The 17,482-nt window shown below is 38.5% G+C and overlaps 1 protein-coding gene, 1 long non-coding RNA gene and 1 pseudogene across 5 annotated transcripts in view; 1 reads left to right on the top strand and 2 right to left on the bottom strand.

Moving 5' to 3' along the window:
• The window catches only part of LOC140625093 (uncharacterized), a 56,719-nt gene that overhangs the window by 21,202 nt on the left and 18,035 nt on the right, over nt 1-17,482 (top strand). The window contains exon 3 of the long non-coding RNA XR_012024469.1: nt 3,402-3,569. This is a non-coding gene — a long non-coding RNA (uncharacterized lncRNA). The remainder of the gene's footprint in view (nt 1-3,401; nt 3,570-17,482) is intronic.
• CFAP91 (cilia and flagella associated protein 91) overlaps nt 1-17,482 on the bottom strand; it is a 104,377-nt gene that overhangs the window by 10,128 nt on the left and 76,767 nt on the right. For all 4 annotated transcript variants that reach the window (XM_072812341.1, XM_072812342.1, XM_072812339.1 and 1 more), the window contains 3 exons: nt 14,539-14,687; nt 13,878-13,969; nt 3,063-3,227 (listed from right to left, as the gene is read on the bottom strand). In XM_072812341.1, coding sequence (XP_072668442.1) covers nt 3,064-3,227; nt 13,878-13,969; nt 14,539-14,687 — 405 coding nt within the window. In that variant the 3' untranslated portion in view covers nt 3,063. The remainder of the gene's footprint in view (nt 1-3,062; nt 3,228-13,877; nt 13,970-14,538; nt 14,688-17,482) is intronic.
• On the bottom strand, nt 3,238-9,823 carry LOC140625090 (large ribosomal subunit protein uL15-like; annotated as a pseudogene).

The raw sequence follows: 17,482 nt of genomic DNA on the forward strand, positions 1-17,482 counted from the left end.
GGTGCCCCCCGGTTCCCCTGGGATCATGTCCTGAGCTGAAGGCAGATGCTTAACCGACTGAGCCACTCAGGCACCCTTAGATCCTAGAATTTCTATTTTCCTCAAATCTGCTATATCATTTTTATGATTTACAGTTATCCTGAAAATTTCAATACTGACTTTTATCTCTTTAAACATAAGTGTCTAAGCTCAGGCTGCTTTAACAAAATATCATAACTGGATAGCTTAAGCTTAATTTCTTCACAGTTTCTGGAGGCTAAGAGTCCAAGATCAAAATGTCAGCATAGCTGGTTTCTGGGATGAACTCTCTTCCTGGTTTGTATATGGCTGCCTCCTTGCCATGTCCTCACATAGAAAGGAAAAAGAGAATAAGCTTTCTGGTGTCTCTTCTTCTAAATGCACCATTCCCATCACGGGGGACCCATCCTCATGACCTCATCTATGCCTAATCTCCCACAGCACTTATCTCCAAATGTCATCATATTGCAGGTTAGAACTTTAACATCTGAATTTTGGAGGGACACAAGTCTGTAGTCCTCCACTGCCACCCCCAAATTGGTGTCCTTCTCACCTGCAAAATACACTCATTCCAGCCCAATAGCCCCCAAAGTCTTAGAGCATCAACTAAGTCTCATCTAAATATCCTCTAAATCAGGTATAGGTGAGTCAAGGTATGATTCATCTTGAGCCAAATTCCTCTCCAGCTATGAATCAGATGAGTTATGTACTTTTTTTTTTTAAGATTTATTTGAGAGAGAGAGAGAGAGAGAGAGAGAGAGGGAGGGAGAGAGAATCCCAAGCAGACTCCATGCTGAACCCAGAGCCTCATGCGGGGCTTGATCCCAGAATCCTGAGAACATGACCTAAGCCAAAATTGAGAGTTAGATGCTTAACTGACTGAGCCACCAAGGTGCAAACCAAATGGAGGAGGCTTACCAGGGCCTCTACCTTGACTCCAGTCTTTGTCCCTCTAGTTTTACAAAGCTGGTGAAAGCATCACTCAGCTTTTTAGCCACATTTTCTAGGATGTGCCTATTCCCTCAGGAAAAAGAAGTGACTCCAAATGCCAGAACCAACTAACTCTCTGAATTTGTCTTCTCTTAGATATTTGCCCAGAAATTCCTCACTATTAGCTCTCCATTGTCTTCAAGCTGATCAAACATATTTTAAAATGAATGTTCCATCTCTACATCCCTAGGCATTGTTAAAAAATTTCACATCTGACATCTGTCCTTCCCTCCTTCCCACAGAGAAGAAAGAAAGAGTAATACATATTAAGGGGGCAACTAAGCATCATGTTCCAAACATTTAATAAAGCAAAATAAAGAGATACTTTATACTCAGAAGTAAAGGCATACATACTCAATTTAAACTATGTAAATTATTAATCTTGTTAAATTTTCATGTAAGAAAAAGGACTATCCAAATATTGAAGGTGATTTTTATCATAATAATGAGATTGGCAAAATCTCATTATTTGGCCCTTGAATTTATATTATATAGATACATGGATAACATTACATGTAAATACATGGTTTATATCTTCAGAAATTTCACAGGTTATTTCATTATTAATTAAAAACAAAAGATTTTCTGCTGTAATTTATAGCCATACCTTGGTATTTAAGAGTACTTTTATCAGTTTTTTTCTCTGCTTTCCTTCTTAACTGCCCCCTCATCTTGATATTCCTTCCAGTCTTCCTTGATTAAAACTTAAGGCCTCAATAGATTCCTGTGCAGAGGGTCTTTGGTCACAAATTTCTCCCCAAGCCTGTGCCTTCTCTATCCTGATAGCATACTCTTAGGCCAAAATAGTACATGATGTGGACCCATCAGATGACAGTTGAGGGAGAAGGAATAGGCAAAGGATTCACTCCCTTTCTTACGAGAATTCTCATGAGAATTTTACTTTTTTAACAAAAAGATTTTATTTATTTATTCATGAGAGACACAGAGAGACAGGCAGAGACCGAGAGAGAAGCAAGCTCTCTGCAGGGAGCCTGATGTGGGATTCGACCCCAGGGCTCTGGGATCATGCCTCAAGCAGAAGGCAGACACTCAACCACTGAGCCACCTAGGTACCCCAAGAACTTTACTTTAAATGGACTCTAGCTCTCTTCTCCTAATAATTCATTAAGACGTTTATATCAACTCTGTTACTAAGCAACACTACTTGACCTCCAAGTGGTAACTAGCATTTGATTGGAAGGATAAAGGAATTATTAATGCCACAGGAAACCGTAGGTTTGAGCTTTCCTGAGTGCTGACTATTGTAACCAGGTAAATCCATTAGGGGGACCCTGGAAATAGTGCCTATGGAATCATTATAAGACACACTGGCCCCTGAGGCATGTAAACCAAGGCAGGTCCTGTACCTACCCAGTGTAAATCTCTCTTCCTTGCACCTGAGCTTTGTAACTGGGGCACTAAAGAAAACAGCTATGTGTTTTTCTGTGTGGATATGGTAAGAGCTTCCATAGGAAGAGAAATACCTGATGCTGCCCGGCTTGAAGTTGTGGTTCCCATCTTCTATCTTTCTGAGTAGATGGATACTAAAATCATTTAAAACCTGGTCTATGTGTCTTGTGAGTAGGAACATTTAGTTGAGTCTAAGACCAACTCCTGGTGGGCACTGCACGAGGTACTTGGGCTAGAATCAGAAAACGTGTCTTCTGCTGTGCTTACAGCCAGCATGATGAGATGGAGATACTGTATCTACTCCGTAAGAAAAAGCTGCTTTTTATAACATGGACACACACACACACACACAAATAACATGGGCACATTTTACAGCTTTGTGATGGAATACCATTATATACTTTAAGGACCCATAAAAAATTATCTAGAATCCTGTTTTCTGGACACAAGAGTCCAACTGCTATAATGTCAACTCTATTCTCTAAGAATTTTTGATAGTAGATTCTATAACCTAGATGAAATGTGCCAGCTTCAATGGGAGTGTCTCACTTTCTTAAACACATGGTTGTTAGGGAGAGCAGAGAGCTGAATGATGCTGCCTCTCCTACTTTCTGCTTCCTTTCAGATGAAAAAACCAAACTCACCTTAGCTGCTATTCTTATTTTGAGTATCTTCCTCAGGTGACTTGTCAGTGTCTGAGACCTCTTCATCTTGCTCTTGCTCAACAAAATTCTTCTTGACCATGTCTTCTGTGTGCCCGTGGATGATCTGATGGGCCGCAAGGATATGCTTCCGCTGTGCATTCCTCACTGTGACAAAGTGACAAGAATTTTTACTCTGAAAGTCTGAACAGAATCATTCCTAAAGATTTTCAAGAAAGTAGGACAGAGGTCCTACCCTGCTACCCTATCCCTGCTCCCACTCTGGTTCGATCCAGTCCTACTCTTCCCCATGAGGCTCACCTCTATTCCTCTCCCCTGCAGCGGCCCTCCCCTGGAATGCCTGCACTCCAAATCCTACCCGTTCTGCAAAGCCCAATGTGGATCTCAGCTCCTCGCTCCTCCAGGAAGGCTCCTCTGATTGTGCCAGCCCACATTTACCATTGCCACACTGGAATTCAGACAAACCCATGGAGCACTGAAGCACATGATGTGAGTTCCATTTTGTTTTTTAACTAGATTGAAATGACCTTGTCTCATTCTTCTCTTTGAGCTTTTGTTCCTAACATGGAGGATACTTGTTGACTGATGATGAATTTCTGATCTTATGGCTTTAGAAGGTGGCCCTTGCTCCATATTCTAAGAATATTTATTATCAAGCCTCCCATTTCCCTTGGAAAGAACTAATCATGATGATGATGATGTTAGCACTTAGCATTCATCCTTACTTTGTGCCAGGCACTGTTTTAAGTAGTGGGCATATATTCATTTAAACCACCCCACAACCCTAAAAAAGAAATATTAATAATATCCCCATTTTCAGATGAGGAAACTGAGACCCAGAAAGATTAAGTAATTTGCCCCAAATCATACAGCTAGTAAAGGAGAGCAGGAAGTACTGTGGATTCTGTGCTATCCAGGTATCTGAGTTTATAGAGGATAAATCTCACAGCAACTTACACTTCATAGTAGTATGGCTGAAAGAATGGGGACTTTGGAGCTGCAGAAACCATGGTTCAAATCTGTAAGTTGTATAATATCTCTAAGCAATAATTTCCATAATTGAAAAATGAGAATACACCTACAGTCACCTTAAGAAATTGAGATAAGGTAGTTTTTAAATGCTTAGTACAGTGTCTGGAACTTAGCATGCACTTAAAAATTTGGTAATTACTGTTATTTTACATCTATAATAGGTCTCTTCAAGGTCTTTTCAATCATAAAGTATCTCAAATGGCCTGTATACGTTATCTTAACTTGGGGGTAAAGAGTACATATAATTCATATGGTTCTTTCATTTGAAAAGAAAAACAGAAGGTCGTATTGTGGGTCCCTGTTCACATGGCTTTCTTCATTTGGTATATCTATATAAAGAGAAGAGGCTAAGGACTTGCCCAGTTCACTCACAGACAAGTCCTTCTGCATTCCTTCAGCTCAAGTGCCTCCTCCAGCATCTTTCCCTCTTTCCTTCGGAGCTCAGAGAAGCCAGCGCAAGGTGTAACAAACTAGTTATTACTAAACACTATTTCTCTACCTCCTTCAATTCCCTCAGTTAGAATTGACTTGAGCCAGGCTGACCTCACTTTAGACCCAAGAAAATTTAAAAGGAGTTGCATATTTTCTTAAAGATACAGAAAACACAAGATTCCTTTTTATAAGGTGACACAGAAACACTGATTATTTTATCTGAAAATTAAATATTGTTGGTATATACTGATGACAGGGAGTATGAATTAGAACAGTCTTTTTGTGGGGGCTGTTTGTTAGTACCTGGCAAAAGTAAGATGCACATACCCTATTTTTAGCACCAATCTGCTAGAAATTTACTGTCAGTAGCATGATCAGGATTTGCATAAAATATATTGCTTGCAGCATTGCTAGTTATAGTAAAACACACTGAAACAAACTAAATACTTATCACTAGAAGATACTGGTTTTAAAACTACAGTACAATTGTGTAATAGGAAAATAAGATATTTCTTTCTTCTCTTTGAATGCATCAGAGCTGCACCATTCCTTTATTCCTTGAGGTGATCTGAAATGTTATATTTCTATTAAACCTGTCCAGAATTCCCCTGCACAACATGGAAAGCTTGTTAGAAATAACCAAGCTGTTATTTCACTTAGATTTTTAAAATTTAAATTCAATTTAATTAACATACACTGTAATACTAGTTTCAGAGGTACAATTTGATGATTGTATACAACACCCAGTGCCCATTACATCAAGTGCCCTCCTTAATGCTCATCACCCAGTTGCCTCATCCCCTCACCCAACTCCCCTCCAGCACCCCTCAGTTTGCTTCCTATAGTTAAGAGTCTCTGATTTCATCTCACTTTATTTTTCCCTCTCTTCCCCTATGATTCTCCATGTTGTTTCTTAAATTCCACATATGAGTGAAATCATATGATAATTGTCTCTCTGATTGACTTATTTTGCTTGCCATAATACCCTCTAGTTCCATCCACATTGTTGCAAATGGCAAGATTTCATTCTTTTTGATGGCTGAGTCATATTCCATATCTTTTTTATCCATTCATCTGTTGATGGACATCTGGGTTCTTTATATATTTTTTTATGTAAATATTTGAGGTTTACAAAATATAAATTAATTTTTAAAATTCCTTTTAAAATTCCAGTACAATTAAAAAACAGTGTTTGTTATATTAGTTTTAGATATACAATATAGTGATCCAACAATTCTAAACATTTCTCGGTGTTCATTATGTTAAGTGAACTCTTAGTCCCCTTCACTTATTTCACCTCTTTGCCTACCAGTCTCCCAACTGGTAACCATCAGTTTGTTCTCTATACTTAAGAGTCTTGTTACTTATCTCTTTTTTATTGTTGTTGATTTGATCTATTTTTTAAATTTAACACAGGAGACAAATCATATGGTATTTGTCTTTTTCTGACTTATTTCACTTATCATTATACCCTCTGGATCCATCCACGTTGTTGCAAATGGAAAGATTTCATTCTTTTTCTTATGGCTGAGTAATATTCCAACACGGATATATACTACATCTTCTTTATCCATTCATCTATTGATGGACACTTCGGCTGCTTCCATAATTTGGCTACTGTAAATAAATGCTGCAATAAACACAGAGGTACATACATATTTTCAAATTACTGCTCATATTCTTTGGGTAAATATCCAGTAGTGGAATTATTGGATCATTTGGTAATTCTATTTTTCATTGTTTTGAGGAACCTCCATACTGTCTTCTACAATGGCTGCATACCCACTATAAGTGCACAAGGATTCCTTTTTTTTTTTTTTTTTTTAACATATCCTGCCAACACTTATTTCTTGTGGGTTTTTTTTTTTTTTTTTTTTTTTTTTTTTTTTTTTTTTTTTTGTCATTCTACTGGTATGAGGTGATATCTCATCATGGTTTTAATTTGCATTTTCCTGATGATCAGTGATGTGAGCATCTTTTCATGTGTCTGTTGGCCATCTCTATGTCTTCCTTGGAGAAATGTCTGTTCATGTCTTCTGCCCATTTTTTAATTGGATTTGTGGTGGGGTTTTTTTTTCGGTGTTGAGTTGTAAAAGTTCTTTATATATTTTATAACCTTTTATCGATATGTTATTTGCAAATATCTTCTCCCATTCAGTAGGCTGTCTTTTAGTTTTGTGGACTGTTTCCTTTGATTTGCAAAAGCTTTTAATTTTGATGTAGTTGCAATAGTTGATTTTTGCTTTTGTTTCCCTTATGTCAGGAGACATATCTAGAAAAATGTTACTATAACCAATGTCAGAGACATTACTGCCTGTGCTCTCTTCTAGAATTTTTATGGTTTCAGGTCTCACACATAGGCCCCTAATCCATTTTGAGTGTATTTTTGTGTATGATGTAAGAAAATGGTTCCATTTCATTGTTTTGTATGTAGCTGTCTAGTTTCCCAACACCATTGGTTAAAGAGACTGTCTTTTTCCCATTGCATATTCTTGCCTCCTTTGTGGAAAACTTGACAGCCATTAAAATTGTGGGTTTATTTCTGGTCTTTCTATTCTGTTATATTGATCTATGCATCTGTTTTGTGCCAGTAACTTACTGTTTTACTACAGCTCTGTAGCATAGCTTGAAATCAGAGTTTGTGATACCTCCAGTTTTGTTCTTTTTTTTCAAGACTGCTTTGGTTATTCAGGGTCATTGTTTGGTTCCATACAAATGTTAGGATTATTTATTCTAGTTCTGTGAAAAATGCTGTTGGTATTTTGATAGGGATTGCATTAAATCTGTAGATTGCTTTGTGTAGTATGAACATTTTAATAATTTTGTTCTCCCAATCTATGAACATGGGATATCTTTCCATTTGTTTGTGTCATCTTCAATTCCCTTCATTAATATTTTACAGTGTTCAGAGTAGAGATCTTTCACCCTGTTGGTTAAGTTTATTCCTAGGTATTTCATTCTTTTTGGTGCAATTCTAAATGGAATTGTTATCTTAATTTTTCTTTCTGTTACTTCATTAGAAATGTATAAAATGCAGTGGATTTCTGTATATTGAGTGTGTATCCTGCAACCCTTCTGAATTCATTTATTAGTTCAAGTAGTTTTTTGGTGGAGTCTTTAGTTTTCTCTCTTTATATTATCATGTCATCTGCAAATAGTTGAAGTTTTACTTCTTACTAATTTGGATGGCTTTTATTTCTTCTCTTCTGATTGCTATGGCTAGGACTTCCAATACTATGTTGAATAATATGGTAAGAGTGGATATGCTTGTCTTAATTCCTGATCTTAGGGGAAAAGTATAATGTCAGCTGTGGGTTTTTCATAGATGGCCTTTATTATGTTGAGGTAAGTTCCTTCTGAACCTACTTTGTTGAGGGTCTTTATCACGAAAGAATGCTGTGCTTTGTCAAATGCTTTTTCTGTATCTATTGAAATGATCATATGGTTTTTTTTTTATACTTTCTGTTGATGATGTGATGTATCACATTAATTGATTTGCAAATATTGTACTACCCTTGCATCCCAGGAAGAAATCCTACCTTACTGTGAATTTTTAAATGTATTTTTGGATTTGGTTTGCTAATATTTTTTGAGGATTTTGGTATCTTCGTTCATCAGAGATATTGGCCTGTAGCATCTTTTATCTAGTTTTGTTATCAGGGTACAGCTGGCCTCACTGAATACATTTGAAAGCTTTCCTTCATCTTCTATTTTTCAGAACAGTTTGAGAAGAATAGGTATTAACTCTTTTTTTAAATGTTTGGTAGAATTCTCCTGTGAAGCCATCTGGTCCTAAACTTTTGTTTGTTGGAAGTTGATGATTGATTCATCTCCTATGCTATATTCAATCTTCAAATTTTCTATTTCTTCCTGGTCTAGTTTGGAGAGCTTATATAGTTCTTGGAATTTATCCATTTCTTCTAGGTTGTCCAACTTGTTAGCATATAATCTTTCATAATATTCTCATAACCTTTGCTATTTCTGTGGTGTCAGTTGTTATTTCTTCTCTTTCTTTTCTGGTTGAGTCTTCTCTCTCTCTCTCTCTCTCTCTCTCTCTCTCTCCCTCCCTCTCTCTCGATGAATCTGGCCAAAGGTTTATCAATTTTGTTGATCTTTTCAAAGAACCAGCTCCTTGTTTCCTTGACTTCTTCTATTGCTTTTTAGTTTCTTTTATTTTTTTCTCTAATCTTTATTACTTCCTTCTACTGGTTTGGGGTTTGGTTTGTTGCTATTTTTTTAGCCTCTTTAGGTGTAAGGTTAGATTGAGATTTTTCTTGCTTCTTGAGGTTGGCCTGTCCCCAATCTTACTTCTTAGAACAGCTTTTGCTGCATCCCAGATATTTTGGACCATTGTGTTTTCAGTTTCATTTATCTCCAAGTGTCTTTTGATTTCTTGGTTGACCCATTCATTGTTGAGTAGCATGTTATTTAGCCTCTATGCATGTGTCATCTTTCCAGTTTTTACCTGTGGTTGGTTTCTAGTTTCATAGCATTGTAGCTGGAATAGATGCAGAATATGACTTAAAATGTTTTAAATTTGTTCAGAATTATCTTGTGGCCTAACATGTGATCTATGCTGGAAAATGTTCCAGGTGCACTTGAAAAGAAAGTGTATTCCACTGTTTTAGGATGGAAAGTTCTGAATATCTCTTAGATCCATCTGGTTGGTCCACTGTGTTATTCAAAGCACTGTTTCCTTGATTCTTCTCTTTGGATGATATATCCATTGATGTAAGTGGTGTCTTAAAGTCCCCAACTATTATTATATTACTCTCTCTCTTTTTTTTTTTTTTTGCACTTGTTAGCATTTAATGAACCTCCCCCTGTGTGGCTTTAAGCTACTAGAAAGCAGGTGCCCCCCACACCCTTTGTCTTCTTCTCAGCTCTTCTACTGAAGAATCTGGCCTTCACAATGACAGGCTATTTTGGGACCTTTCCCTTTCCCAAAACTTTGTAGTAGCCCAATCACACCACATAAATAATAGGAGCAGCTCCAGTCTTGTTTTTGGCAGCATTTACCTGTGTCTGCTCACTGACTGAGGTCCATAGTTTATCAAGGTTGACAGTTGGGCAGAAGCTCTGGTTCCTCTTTAAGTGGTAATGTCTCATACCGACTTTTCCAAAGTAACCTGGGTGATATATGTTGAAGTTGATCCTGTGATAATGCATGCCACCAGCATTACCCCAGCCTCCTGGGTGCTTCCGGTGCTTGCCGATGCAGCCGCGGCCATGACTCACATAGCCCGAAGTTTCTGGGTCTTCCTCAGTCTGGATGGCATGTTGGCAGGTCAGAGGAAAAAGGGAGGTGTTTCCTATTATATCACCATCAATTACTTTCTTTATCTATGTTAATAGATAGATAGCTATCTGTTTTACATGTTTGAGTGCTCTGATGCTGGATGCATAAATATTTATAATTGTTATAACTTCTTGTTGAATTGTTGTTCCCTTTGTGGTTATGTAGTGTTTGTCTCTTGTTACAGTCTTTGTTTTATTTATTTATTTATTTTTTTCAGTCTTTGTTTTAAAGCCGATTTTGTCATGGGGTGCCTGGGTGGCTCAGTGGTTGAGCATCTGCCTTTGGCTCAGGGCATGATCCCGGAGTCCTGGGATCAAGTCCCGCATTGGGCTCCCGTGGGGTGCCTGCTTCTCCCTATGCCTATGTCTCTGCCTCTCTCTGTGTTTCTCATGAATAAATAAATAAAATCTTTAAAAAAAAAAAAAGCCTAATTTGTCTGCAATAAGTATAGCTACCCTCGCTTTCTTTTCCTTCCATTTGCATGATAAATGTTTTTGCATCTCTTCACTTTAAATATGCATGTGTCTTTAAGTCTGAAACCAGTCTCTTACAGATAGCATATAGATGGGTCTTGGTTTTTTTATGTCTTGAACCTATGTTTTTTTACTGGAACATTTAGTCCATTTACATTCAAAGTAATTGATAGGTAAGTAACAAATAGCAATGAGAACATATTTTATGTTTGTTCTTGTAGCTCTTCTCTATTTTCTCTTACTCTTTTCTCTCACAGTTTGCTGGCTTTCTTTAGTGATATATTTGGATTCCCTTCTCTTTATTTTTGGATTCCCTTCTCTTTATTTTTTTCTATTATTGGTTTTTGATTTGTAGTTATCTTTAGGTTTATATGTAACAATTTATGCATGTAGCAGTCTATATTAGGTTGATAGTTGCTTAAGTTTGAACCCATTCTAAAAGCACTACATTTTTATTCCTCTCCCCTATCATGTTTAGGTACATGGTGTCATACTTTACATACTTTTTATTTTGTGATTCCCTTTCATGATATACTTAATTTTACTGGTTTTGTGCTCCCTACTTTTCTTACTCCTGCTTGTGGTCTTTCCTTTCTATTCAGAGTCCCCTTTAACATTTCATGTAAGGCTGGCTTAGGGGTCATGAATCCCTCTAATTTGTGTCTGTCTGGCAAACTTTCTCCTTCTATTCTGAATGATAGCTTTGTTGGATAGAATATTCTTGGTTGCACATTTTTTCTTTCAGAACTTTGAACATATCCTGCCCCTCTCTTCTGGACTGCAATGTTTCTGCTGACCAGCTAGTTGTTTTATGGGATATTTCTTGGATATAACTACTCTTTTTTTCTCTTGCTGCTTTAAAAAGTCTTTACCACTACTTTTTGCCATTTTAATTACCATGTGCCTTGGTGTGGACCTCCTCGGGTTGATTTTGTTGGGGGCCTCGTTTGCCTCCTGAATCTGGATTTCTGTTTCCTTCTTCAGATTTGGGAAGTTTTCAGCTATTATTGCAAGTAAAATTTTCTCCCCTCTTTTTTCTCTGTCTTCTCCTTCTTGGATCCTTAGAATGCAAATGTTATTAGACTTGATGCTGTGGCTGAGTTTCCTTAATCTATTTTCATCTTTTATTATTCTTTTTTTCTCTCCTGCTCAGCTTGACTGCTTTCCATGACTCTCTCCTCCAAGTCACTGATCTGTTCTGCTTCCTCTGGTGTACTGTTTTTTTTCCCTCTAGTGTATTTTTAACTTCAGTTACTGGGTTCTTCATCTCTGGTTCTTTTTTGTTTTTTATCTTTCTTTGTTGAGTATCTCATGGAGTCCTTCACTCTTTTCTCCACTCCAGTGAGTATTTTTATTACTATTATTTTAAATTTTCTATCAGGCATATTGCTTACCTCTGTTCCATTAGCTTTCTTGTGATTTTGTCCAGTCCTCTCATTTGGGACATATTCTTTTGTCTCCTCATTTTGTCTAACTCTCTATGTCTGTTATAATGTCTTATGAAAGTCAGCTACATTTCTGGCTCTTGAAAGTTATGCACATATGAAGAAGTGGTCCTATGGTGCCTTGCAGTACAATGTCTCCTATTCACCAGACCCTGGCATTCAGAGGTGTCTTGTATGTGTGTTGTATGTGCCCTACTGTTGTGGCTGAATCGTATTTGCCTTCAATTTAGTTGTCTGCAAAGGCTCTCTGTCTGTGTGGGCAGGGTTTGGTCCCTGTTTTAGTGGGCCAGACTGGGATCACCTTGGGCTTGATTTTGGTCAGCCCAGATATTTGCCAGAGCTGTGGTCACACTGAACTACAGGGCATTCCCCTGTGTTGACTCCTGTGAGGCTTTCATTGGTGGGCAAAGGTGTAGTCAGACCAGATGTCTGCCCACTGCGGGGCCTACAGTTGAATTGATGTGTGTGTGGTTATCTTACCCCTCCCTGGGGCAGAAGTCACTTTGGAGTGTTGCTAGCCCACTAGGCTTGCTGGCATAATGTCAGGTTTGTGGCACTGCTTTGGATGAACTCCTGATAAGTGGATTAGTTTGGAGAACGTGGATCCACAGGGGAACATGGGGATGGGACACATTGTCAGTAAGCTAAGTGGAGAGTGTGTGCACTTTACTGGTCCTTGTAGGTATCTGTTTATCTAGGCTGGGGTTGAGGGAGGTAAATGGCACCTGATAGCAATTTTGATTTTGGAGAAGTCTTCTAAAGATCCTTGCCCCAGATCACACATTCTGAGATTAGTAAATCTCCTTCCACTGGACTCAAACTGCTGTTTCCATGCTGTATCCCAGTGGGGCTGTGTGTTATGCTGTCTCTTTAAGAGTGGGGACGGTTTCCTTGCGCTCTCTGGCTCTCCAGGACCAAGCCGCTGATTTATAAAGTTACAAGTGTTGAGCCCTGCTGATTGTAAAACTCACAATGTTAAGCCCCTCTGGTTTTCGAAGCGACTGGGATTCATCTTCTCAGTGCAGGTTCTCCCTTGCTAGCGTGGCTGGTGTGGGGTCTGCTGCTCTCCCCTCTCCATGCTCATGGTGTCCCTCACTTCCATGGACAGTGACATTGGTCAGTTTGGCTCCCAACCGTGTCTGCACCCTTCCTACCATTTCCGATGTGGTCTCTTCTCTACATTTAGGCATTGAAAGTGCATTCTGCCAGGTTTAAAGTCATTTTTCTGGGTTATTTACACTGATGTGGGTTTTATCTAGGAATTACCATGGGAGAAGTGAGTTTAGGATCTTCCTACTTGGCCATCTTCCCTGGAAGTTACTTCACTTAAATCCTGATCTTCTGGTTGTACCCCCCTCTCTGGTAACCTGTCACCAACAGTCTGAAAGCTCCAGAAGAGTATTCTTTTTGAGGGGTGCTTTTGGGTGGGGGCGGAGGGGAGAGAGAATCTCAAGCAGGTTCCATGCTTAGTGTGGAGCCAAATGTGGGGCTTGATCTCATGATCCTGGGATCATGACCTGGGCTGAAATCAAGAGTCAGACGCTTAACCGACTGAGTCACCTAGGTGCCCCCAAAGTATTCTTTTTTAAAGTTTTTTCTTTATTGACTAAAAGCATTAGTCTTCAAAACATGCCACCTTTGACAAATAAGTGAAGATATTTATACTTCCATATAGTTCTGGCAGAAACAGAAGACATCTGTGCACAGAGCAGGATAGACTTAAGCCCTTCAAGCATCTCAGCTTTCCAATACCCACCTTGTATGTGTCCCACCTCCAAAGCTTAGCACAATCTGAAAATCCTATATATTGTCAACATCTGCTTTATGTCTTAAAAAAAATCAAATCACAAAATACAACTCTTTTGGGAACTTCCTCTTAAAGAAGGTTTGGCTTTTGATATTCTGTCACACTTAGAACTGCATCCCATCTATATTAGAGATCATTATATTCTGGAATCAGCATGAAAAGAACTTGACAAGCTCTAAAATAAAAAAAACTCAGTCATTCTCCTTCAAAAATTTCTTCCTACTTCTGCTCATTTTAAATCTCAGGGATACTGACAACAGTTTACATCTTTTCAAAGAAATCACAAAGCAAAGCATTACATTGGCTTACCTTTTTCTTTGACAAACTCCTTCTGTACCTCTGGGATCAGGAAACTATAAACCAACTCAGCAACAATCTCCTCTGACTGAAGCTGAGTTCGACTAAAAAAGAAAAAAAAAAAGTAAACTTTTTCCTTTGCTGCCTTACTTCTGCTGCTGATTTCTACTTAGGTTCTCCTTGCTTGTGTAAGGGACTCCACTGCTCAAGTCCCACCACTGCCTTTTCCTTGATGAAGTAGTCTGAAATATTACACTCCTGGTGGGCTTGGTTAACTTCATGCAAATTCAGATTTGACCCTATCCTTCAATTAGCCTGCCTGCCAGGAAGGGAACTTTAAAGATATAACTTATACAAGAAGCCAAACGTTTTGGGGTGAGGTAATACTACATATGCTTATTCACATTGTTTTCATGATTTGTGGTATTCTAAAAGTAATATGTTAGCGATCCAGACTGCAGAGGATAACTAAAAATTCTACTCCCAGTGCTCCTGCCATACAAAGGTATGGGCATGTTGACTTTTGAAGAGTTATGCAATTAAAACAAAGGACACTGACACAGGAGATATATACTTGTTTCTCCTTGGTGGTAAAATCTTAAGCTCTTGAAAAATACATATGAGTAACAGCCAATGGGTTATCCATTCTGCCGTATGTTCTCTTGATACAAACCGGCTCTCCATTTCATAAGCAACATCATTGATTTCCTCAGCCATCTTCTCAATTTCTGCCCTGGCTTGTTCTTCTGCAGTATTCTCTTCAGTATTCAGGATTATGTCTTCCAGATAGGAAGTTATAGTATTTTGGTGAACTTTAATCACCTGCAAAACCCAAAAATACCCCTGTTACTGAGAACAGGAATACTACTGTATGAGCAAAATTGGTTGCAAACATTGGCTGACCTTTTTTAAGCAGATCTATTTTTGTTCATTAAGTCAAAAGTCCCCTCATTGATCAATCCTTTTGTTTTCCTGTCCAATCAGTCTGTTTCCAGTCCACTTACCTTCCCATTCGGTGAAGCTCCTCTCCACCTACCCCATTTTAGAATTATGGGTCTTACTTAGGGTGGGCAATATAACACTACAGAAAGATCATGGGCTTCAATCAATAACCCTGTTTTGGATCTTGGCTTTGTTCATTCTGGCAATGTGACTTGGTCAAACTACCCATATGTGGCAGAGACTAAGAGGTATTTCCCAATGTCCTTTCTCTCCTTCTTACATAACAGAGCCCCCTGAATTTTAGCTGCACCAACAGATGTCTAGAGTCAAGACTACATTTCCTAATACCCATAGTTCTGGTTAAGGGTATACATGCTGAAGCCATCTGTGCACTTTCTAGGTTCTTTTTGCTTTTTTTTTAAGAGAGAGAGATAGAACACAACCCAGTGAGGGGAGAAAGAACATCTTAAGCAGGTTCTATCCGGCATGTAGCCTGAAGTGGGGCTCGATCTCATGACCCTAAGATCATGACTTGAGTCAAAATTAACTGAGAGGCCCCTAGAAAGGATTAAGGGAGAAACCTCGCTTATTTTATTTATTTATTTATTCTCTTTCACTTCTCATTTCATGGGGTCATAATACTGGAGCACCAGAAGTCATCTAAAACTGACATGAGGGCCATGCCATAAGGACGGAAAAGCAGAAACCTAGAGTGATCCCAGGTCTCTGATGAATTTTTAAATGATCATATCCTGGACTGCTGCTTTTTTAAGGTTTCTGAAATTGTGAAATAGAACACATATTTTAAAAGTGCACAGTGACAGATGTACTGTGTAATGAATTAGCGTAAAGCCAGTACCCAGGTAGCCACTGCTAGAATTCTAGGCAGCCACTATGGGCTCTTCCTGACCATAGACCCTTTCTACTGTCATGATTTTACGGTAAACACACTTTTCTTTACAGTTTTCCTCCCTAAGTATGCAATAATAAATAGTACAGTTTAGTTTCCCTGTTTTGTAGGTAGATGGACAAGAAGCATCATAGGCATCAAGTGCAGCATACTTAGTTTTATATGTATTCTGTCTCCTGAACAGATTTTGTATTTCTTGGGCAAAAGGTACTTTTATATTTCATGTCAGAATAGTTCTTTGTATCTGAGATAATGCTTTGGTACTTGGTAACAACTCACTATTTCTTGACTGGCATTGCAGTAAGACTCTGAGTATGTAATGTTTACTGTGCATCTACTTGTAAAACACCAAGACCATAACCTGGAATCCCAAGGCCTTCCCTGTGGATGAGACTCAATGACCAGTTTAATACAGTAACAACCAAGCAAGCAATCAACCAAAATATATTTTCTCAGTGTCTTCTGTGCAGGGACCTGTGCTGGTGCTGAAGAAGGCACAAAGTGATATATATACAATATGCTTGCTCTCATGGAGCCCACCCACAGTCTTATTCAGGAGGCAAGTCGCACCTATGTGAAATAATTAGACAACTGAGTCTTATACGAGTTCAGAGGTGAAAAGTTTAATGTTGTCTGCCTCTAGCAGTATATGCACTTGGATGCTTACATATGTCTTTATTAATGTGTAAGTTTCTGGACACACTTGTGCTTGTCTGTGCTTGAATGAATAAGGAAATGCGTAGGTGGCTGTGAATTGTGTATGTTCCTCTATGTCTTTAACATTATGTGCTCTGCATTGTTTCTGAATGTCTTTGAGTACGTGCATACAAACACGTGTCTGTGTTTAAATATACGCCAATGACTATGTTTCTCAATATATTTATTTTTCTGGAAATTTACGTAATGTAAACATTTCTGTTTTTTGGTATATTTATGTGCAAGCATATTTATCTTTAAGAGGGTCATGTGAAGGGAGATTAGAAATTTAAATGATGGATGGGGGCAGCCTGGGTGGCTCAGCAGTTTAGCACTGCCTTCATCCTAGGCCCTGATCCTGGAGACCCGGGATTGAGTCCCACGTCAGGCTCTCTGCATGGAGCCTGCTTCTCCCTCTGCCTGTGTCTCTGCTGCTCTCTCTCTTTGTGTGTCTCTCATGAATAAATAAATAAAATCTTAAAAAAAATAATAAAAATTAAAAAATAAATGATGGATGGTATTTCAACTTGGGGTCCATAGGTGGATACATGACTCACATAAATGATCCTTAAATCAGGCTAGAAGGTTCATCTTAGCCCTTTCTTGCCCTTCCTAGACATGGCTGAAATTTCCTGGGGTCATTCCCACTTAAAAGGTACCTTTCTTGAAGCTGTCACCTCCTCCTTCCTTCCTGTGTTTTTGAACAGAGTGGTTTCTATGTCCCTTTCCTTTTTATTCTCACCCCTAGGCTGGTTCTTCTCATCCCAGCTGGTTTTTCCTTAGTGATATTAGATGTGGTAGTAAGTTTTGGTTTACTAATACTTTTTAAGTCTCAGCAACTCTTTCTGAAGCAAAATGTGTTAGGATGGTAGGAAGCTAGGATATGGATTATAGGCTGCTACAAATTGTAGATGATCTGCTAGTCCAGTTAAAAAGCTGAACTTGACAATATGTAACTCAAAACGCCTCAAGCTGTGTAGAGGGAGAACAATCTGTTTGGTTTTAAAAACACTTGAAACACACAGAGCAAATACTATTCATGAATCAATCCTAATTCCATGAGAACTAG

The sequence above is a fragment of the Canis lupus genome, chromosome 35 (genome assembly GCF_048164855.1).
Source record: "Canis lupus baileyi chromosome 35, mCanLup2.hap1, whole genome shotgun sequence".
NCBI lineage: Eukaryota > Metazoa > Chordata > Mammalia > Carnivora > Canidae > Canis > Canis lupus.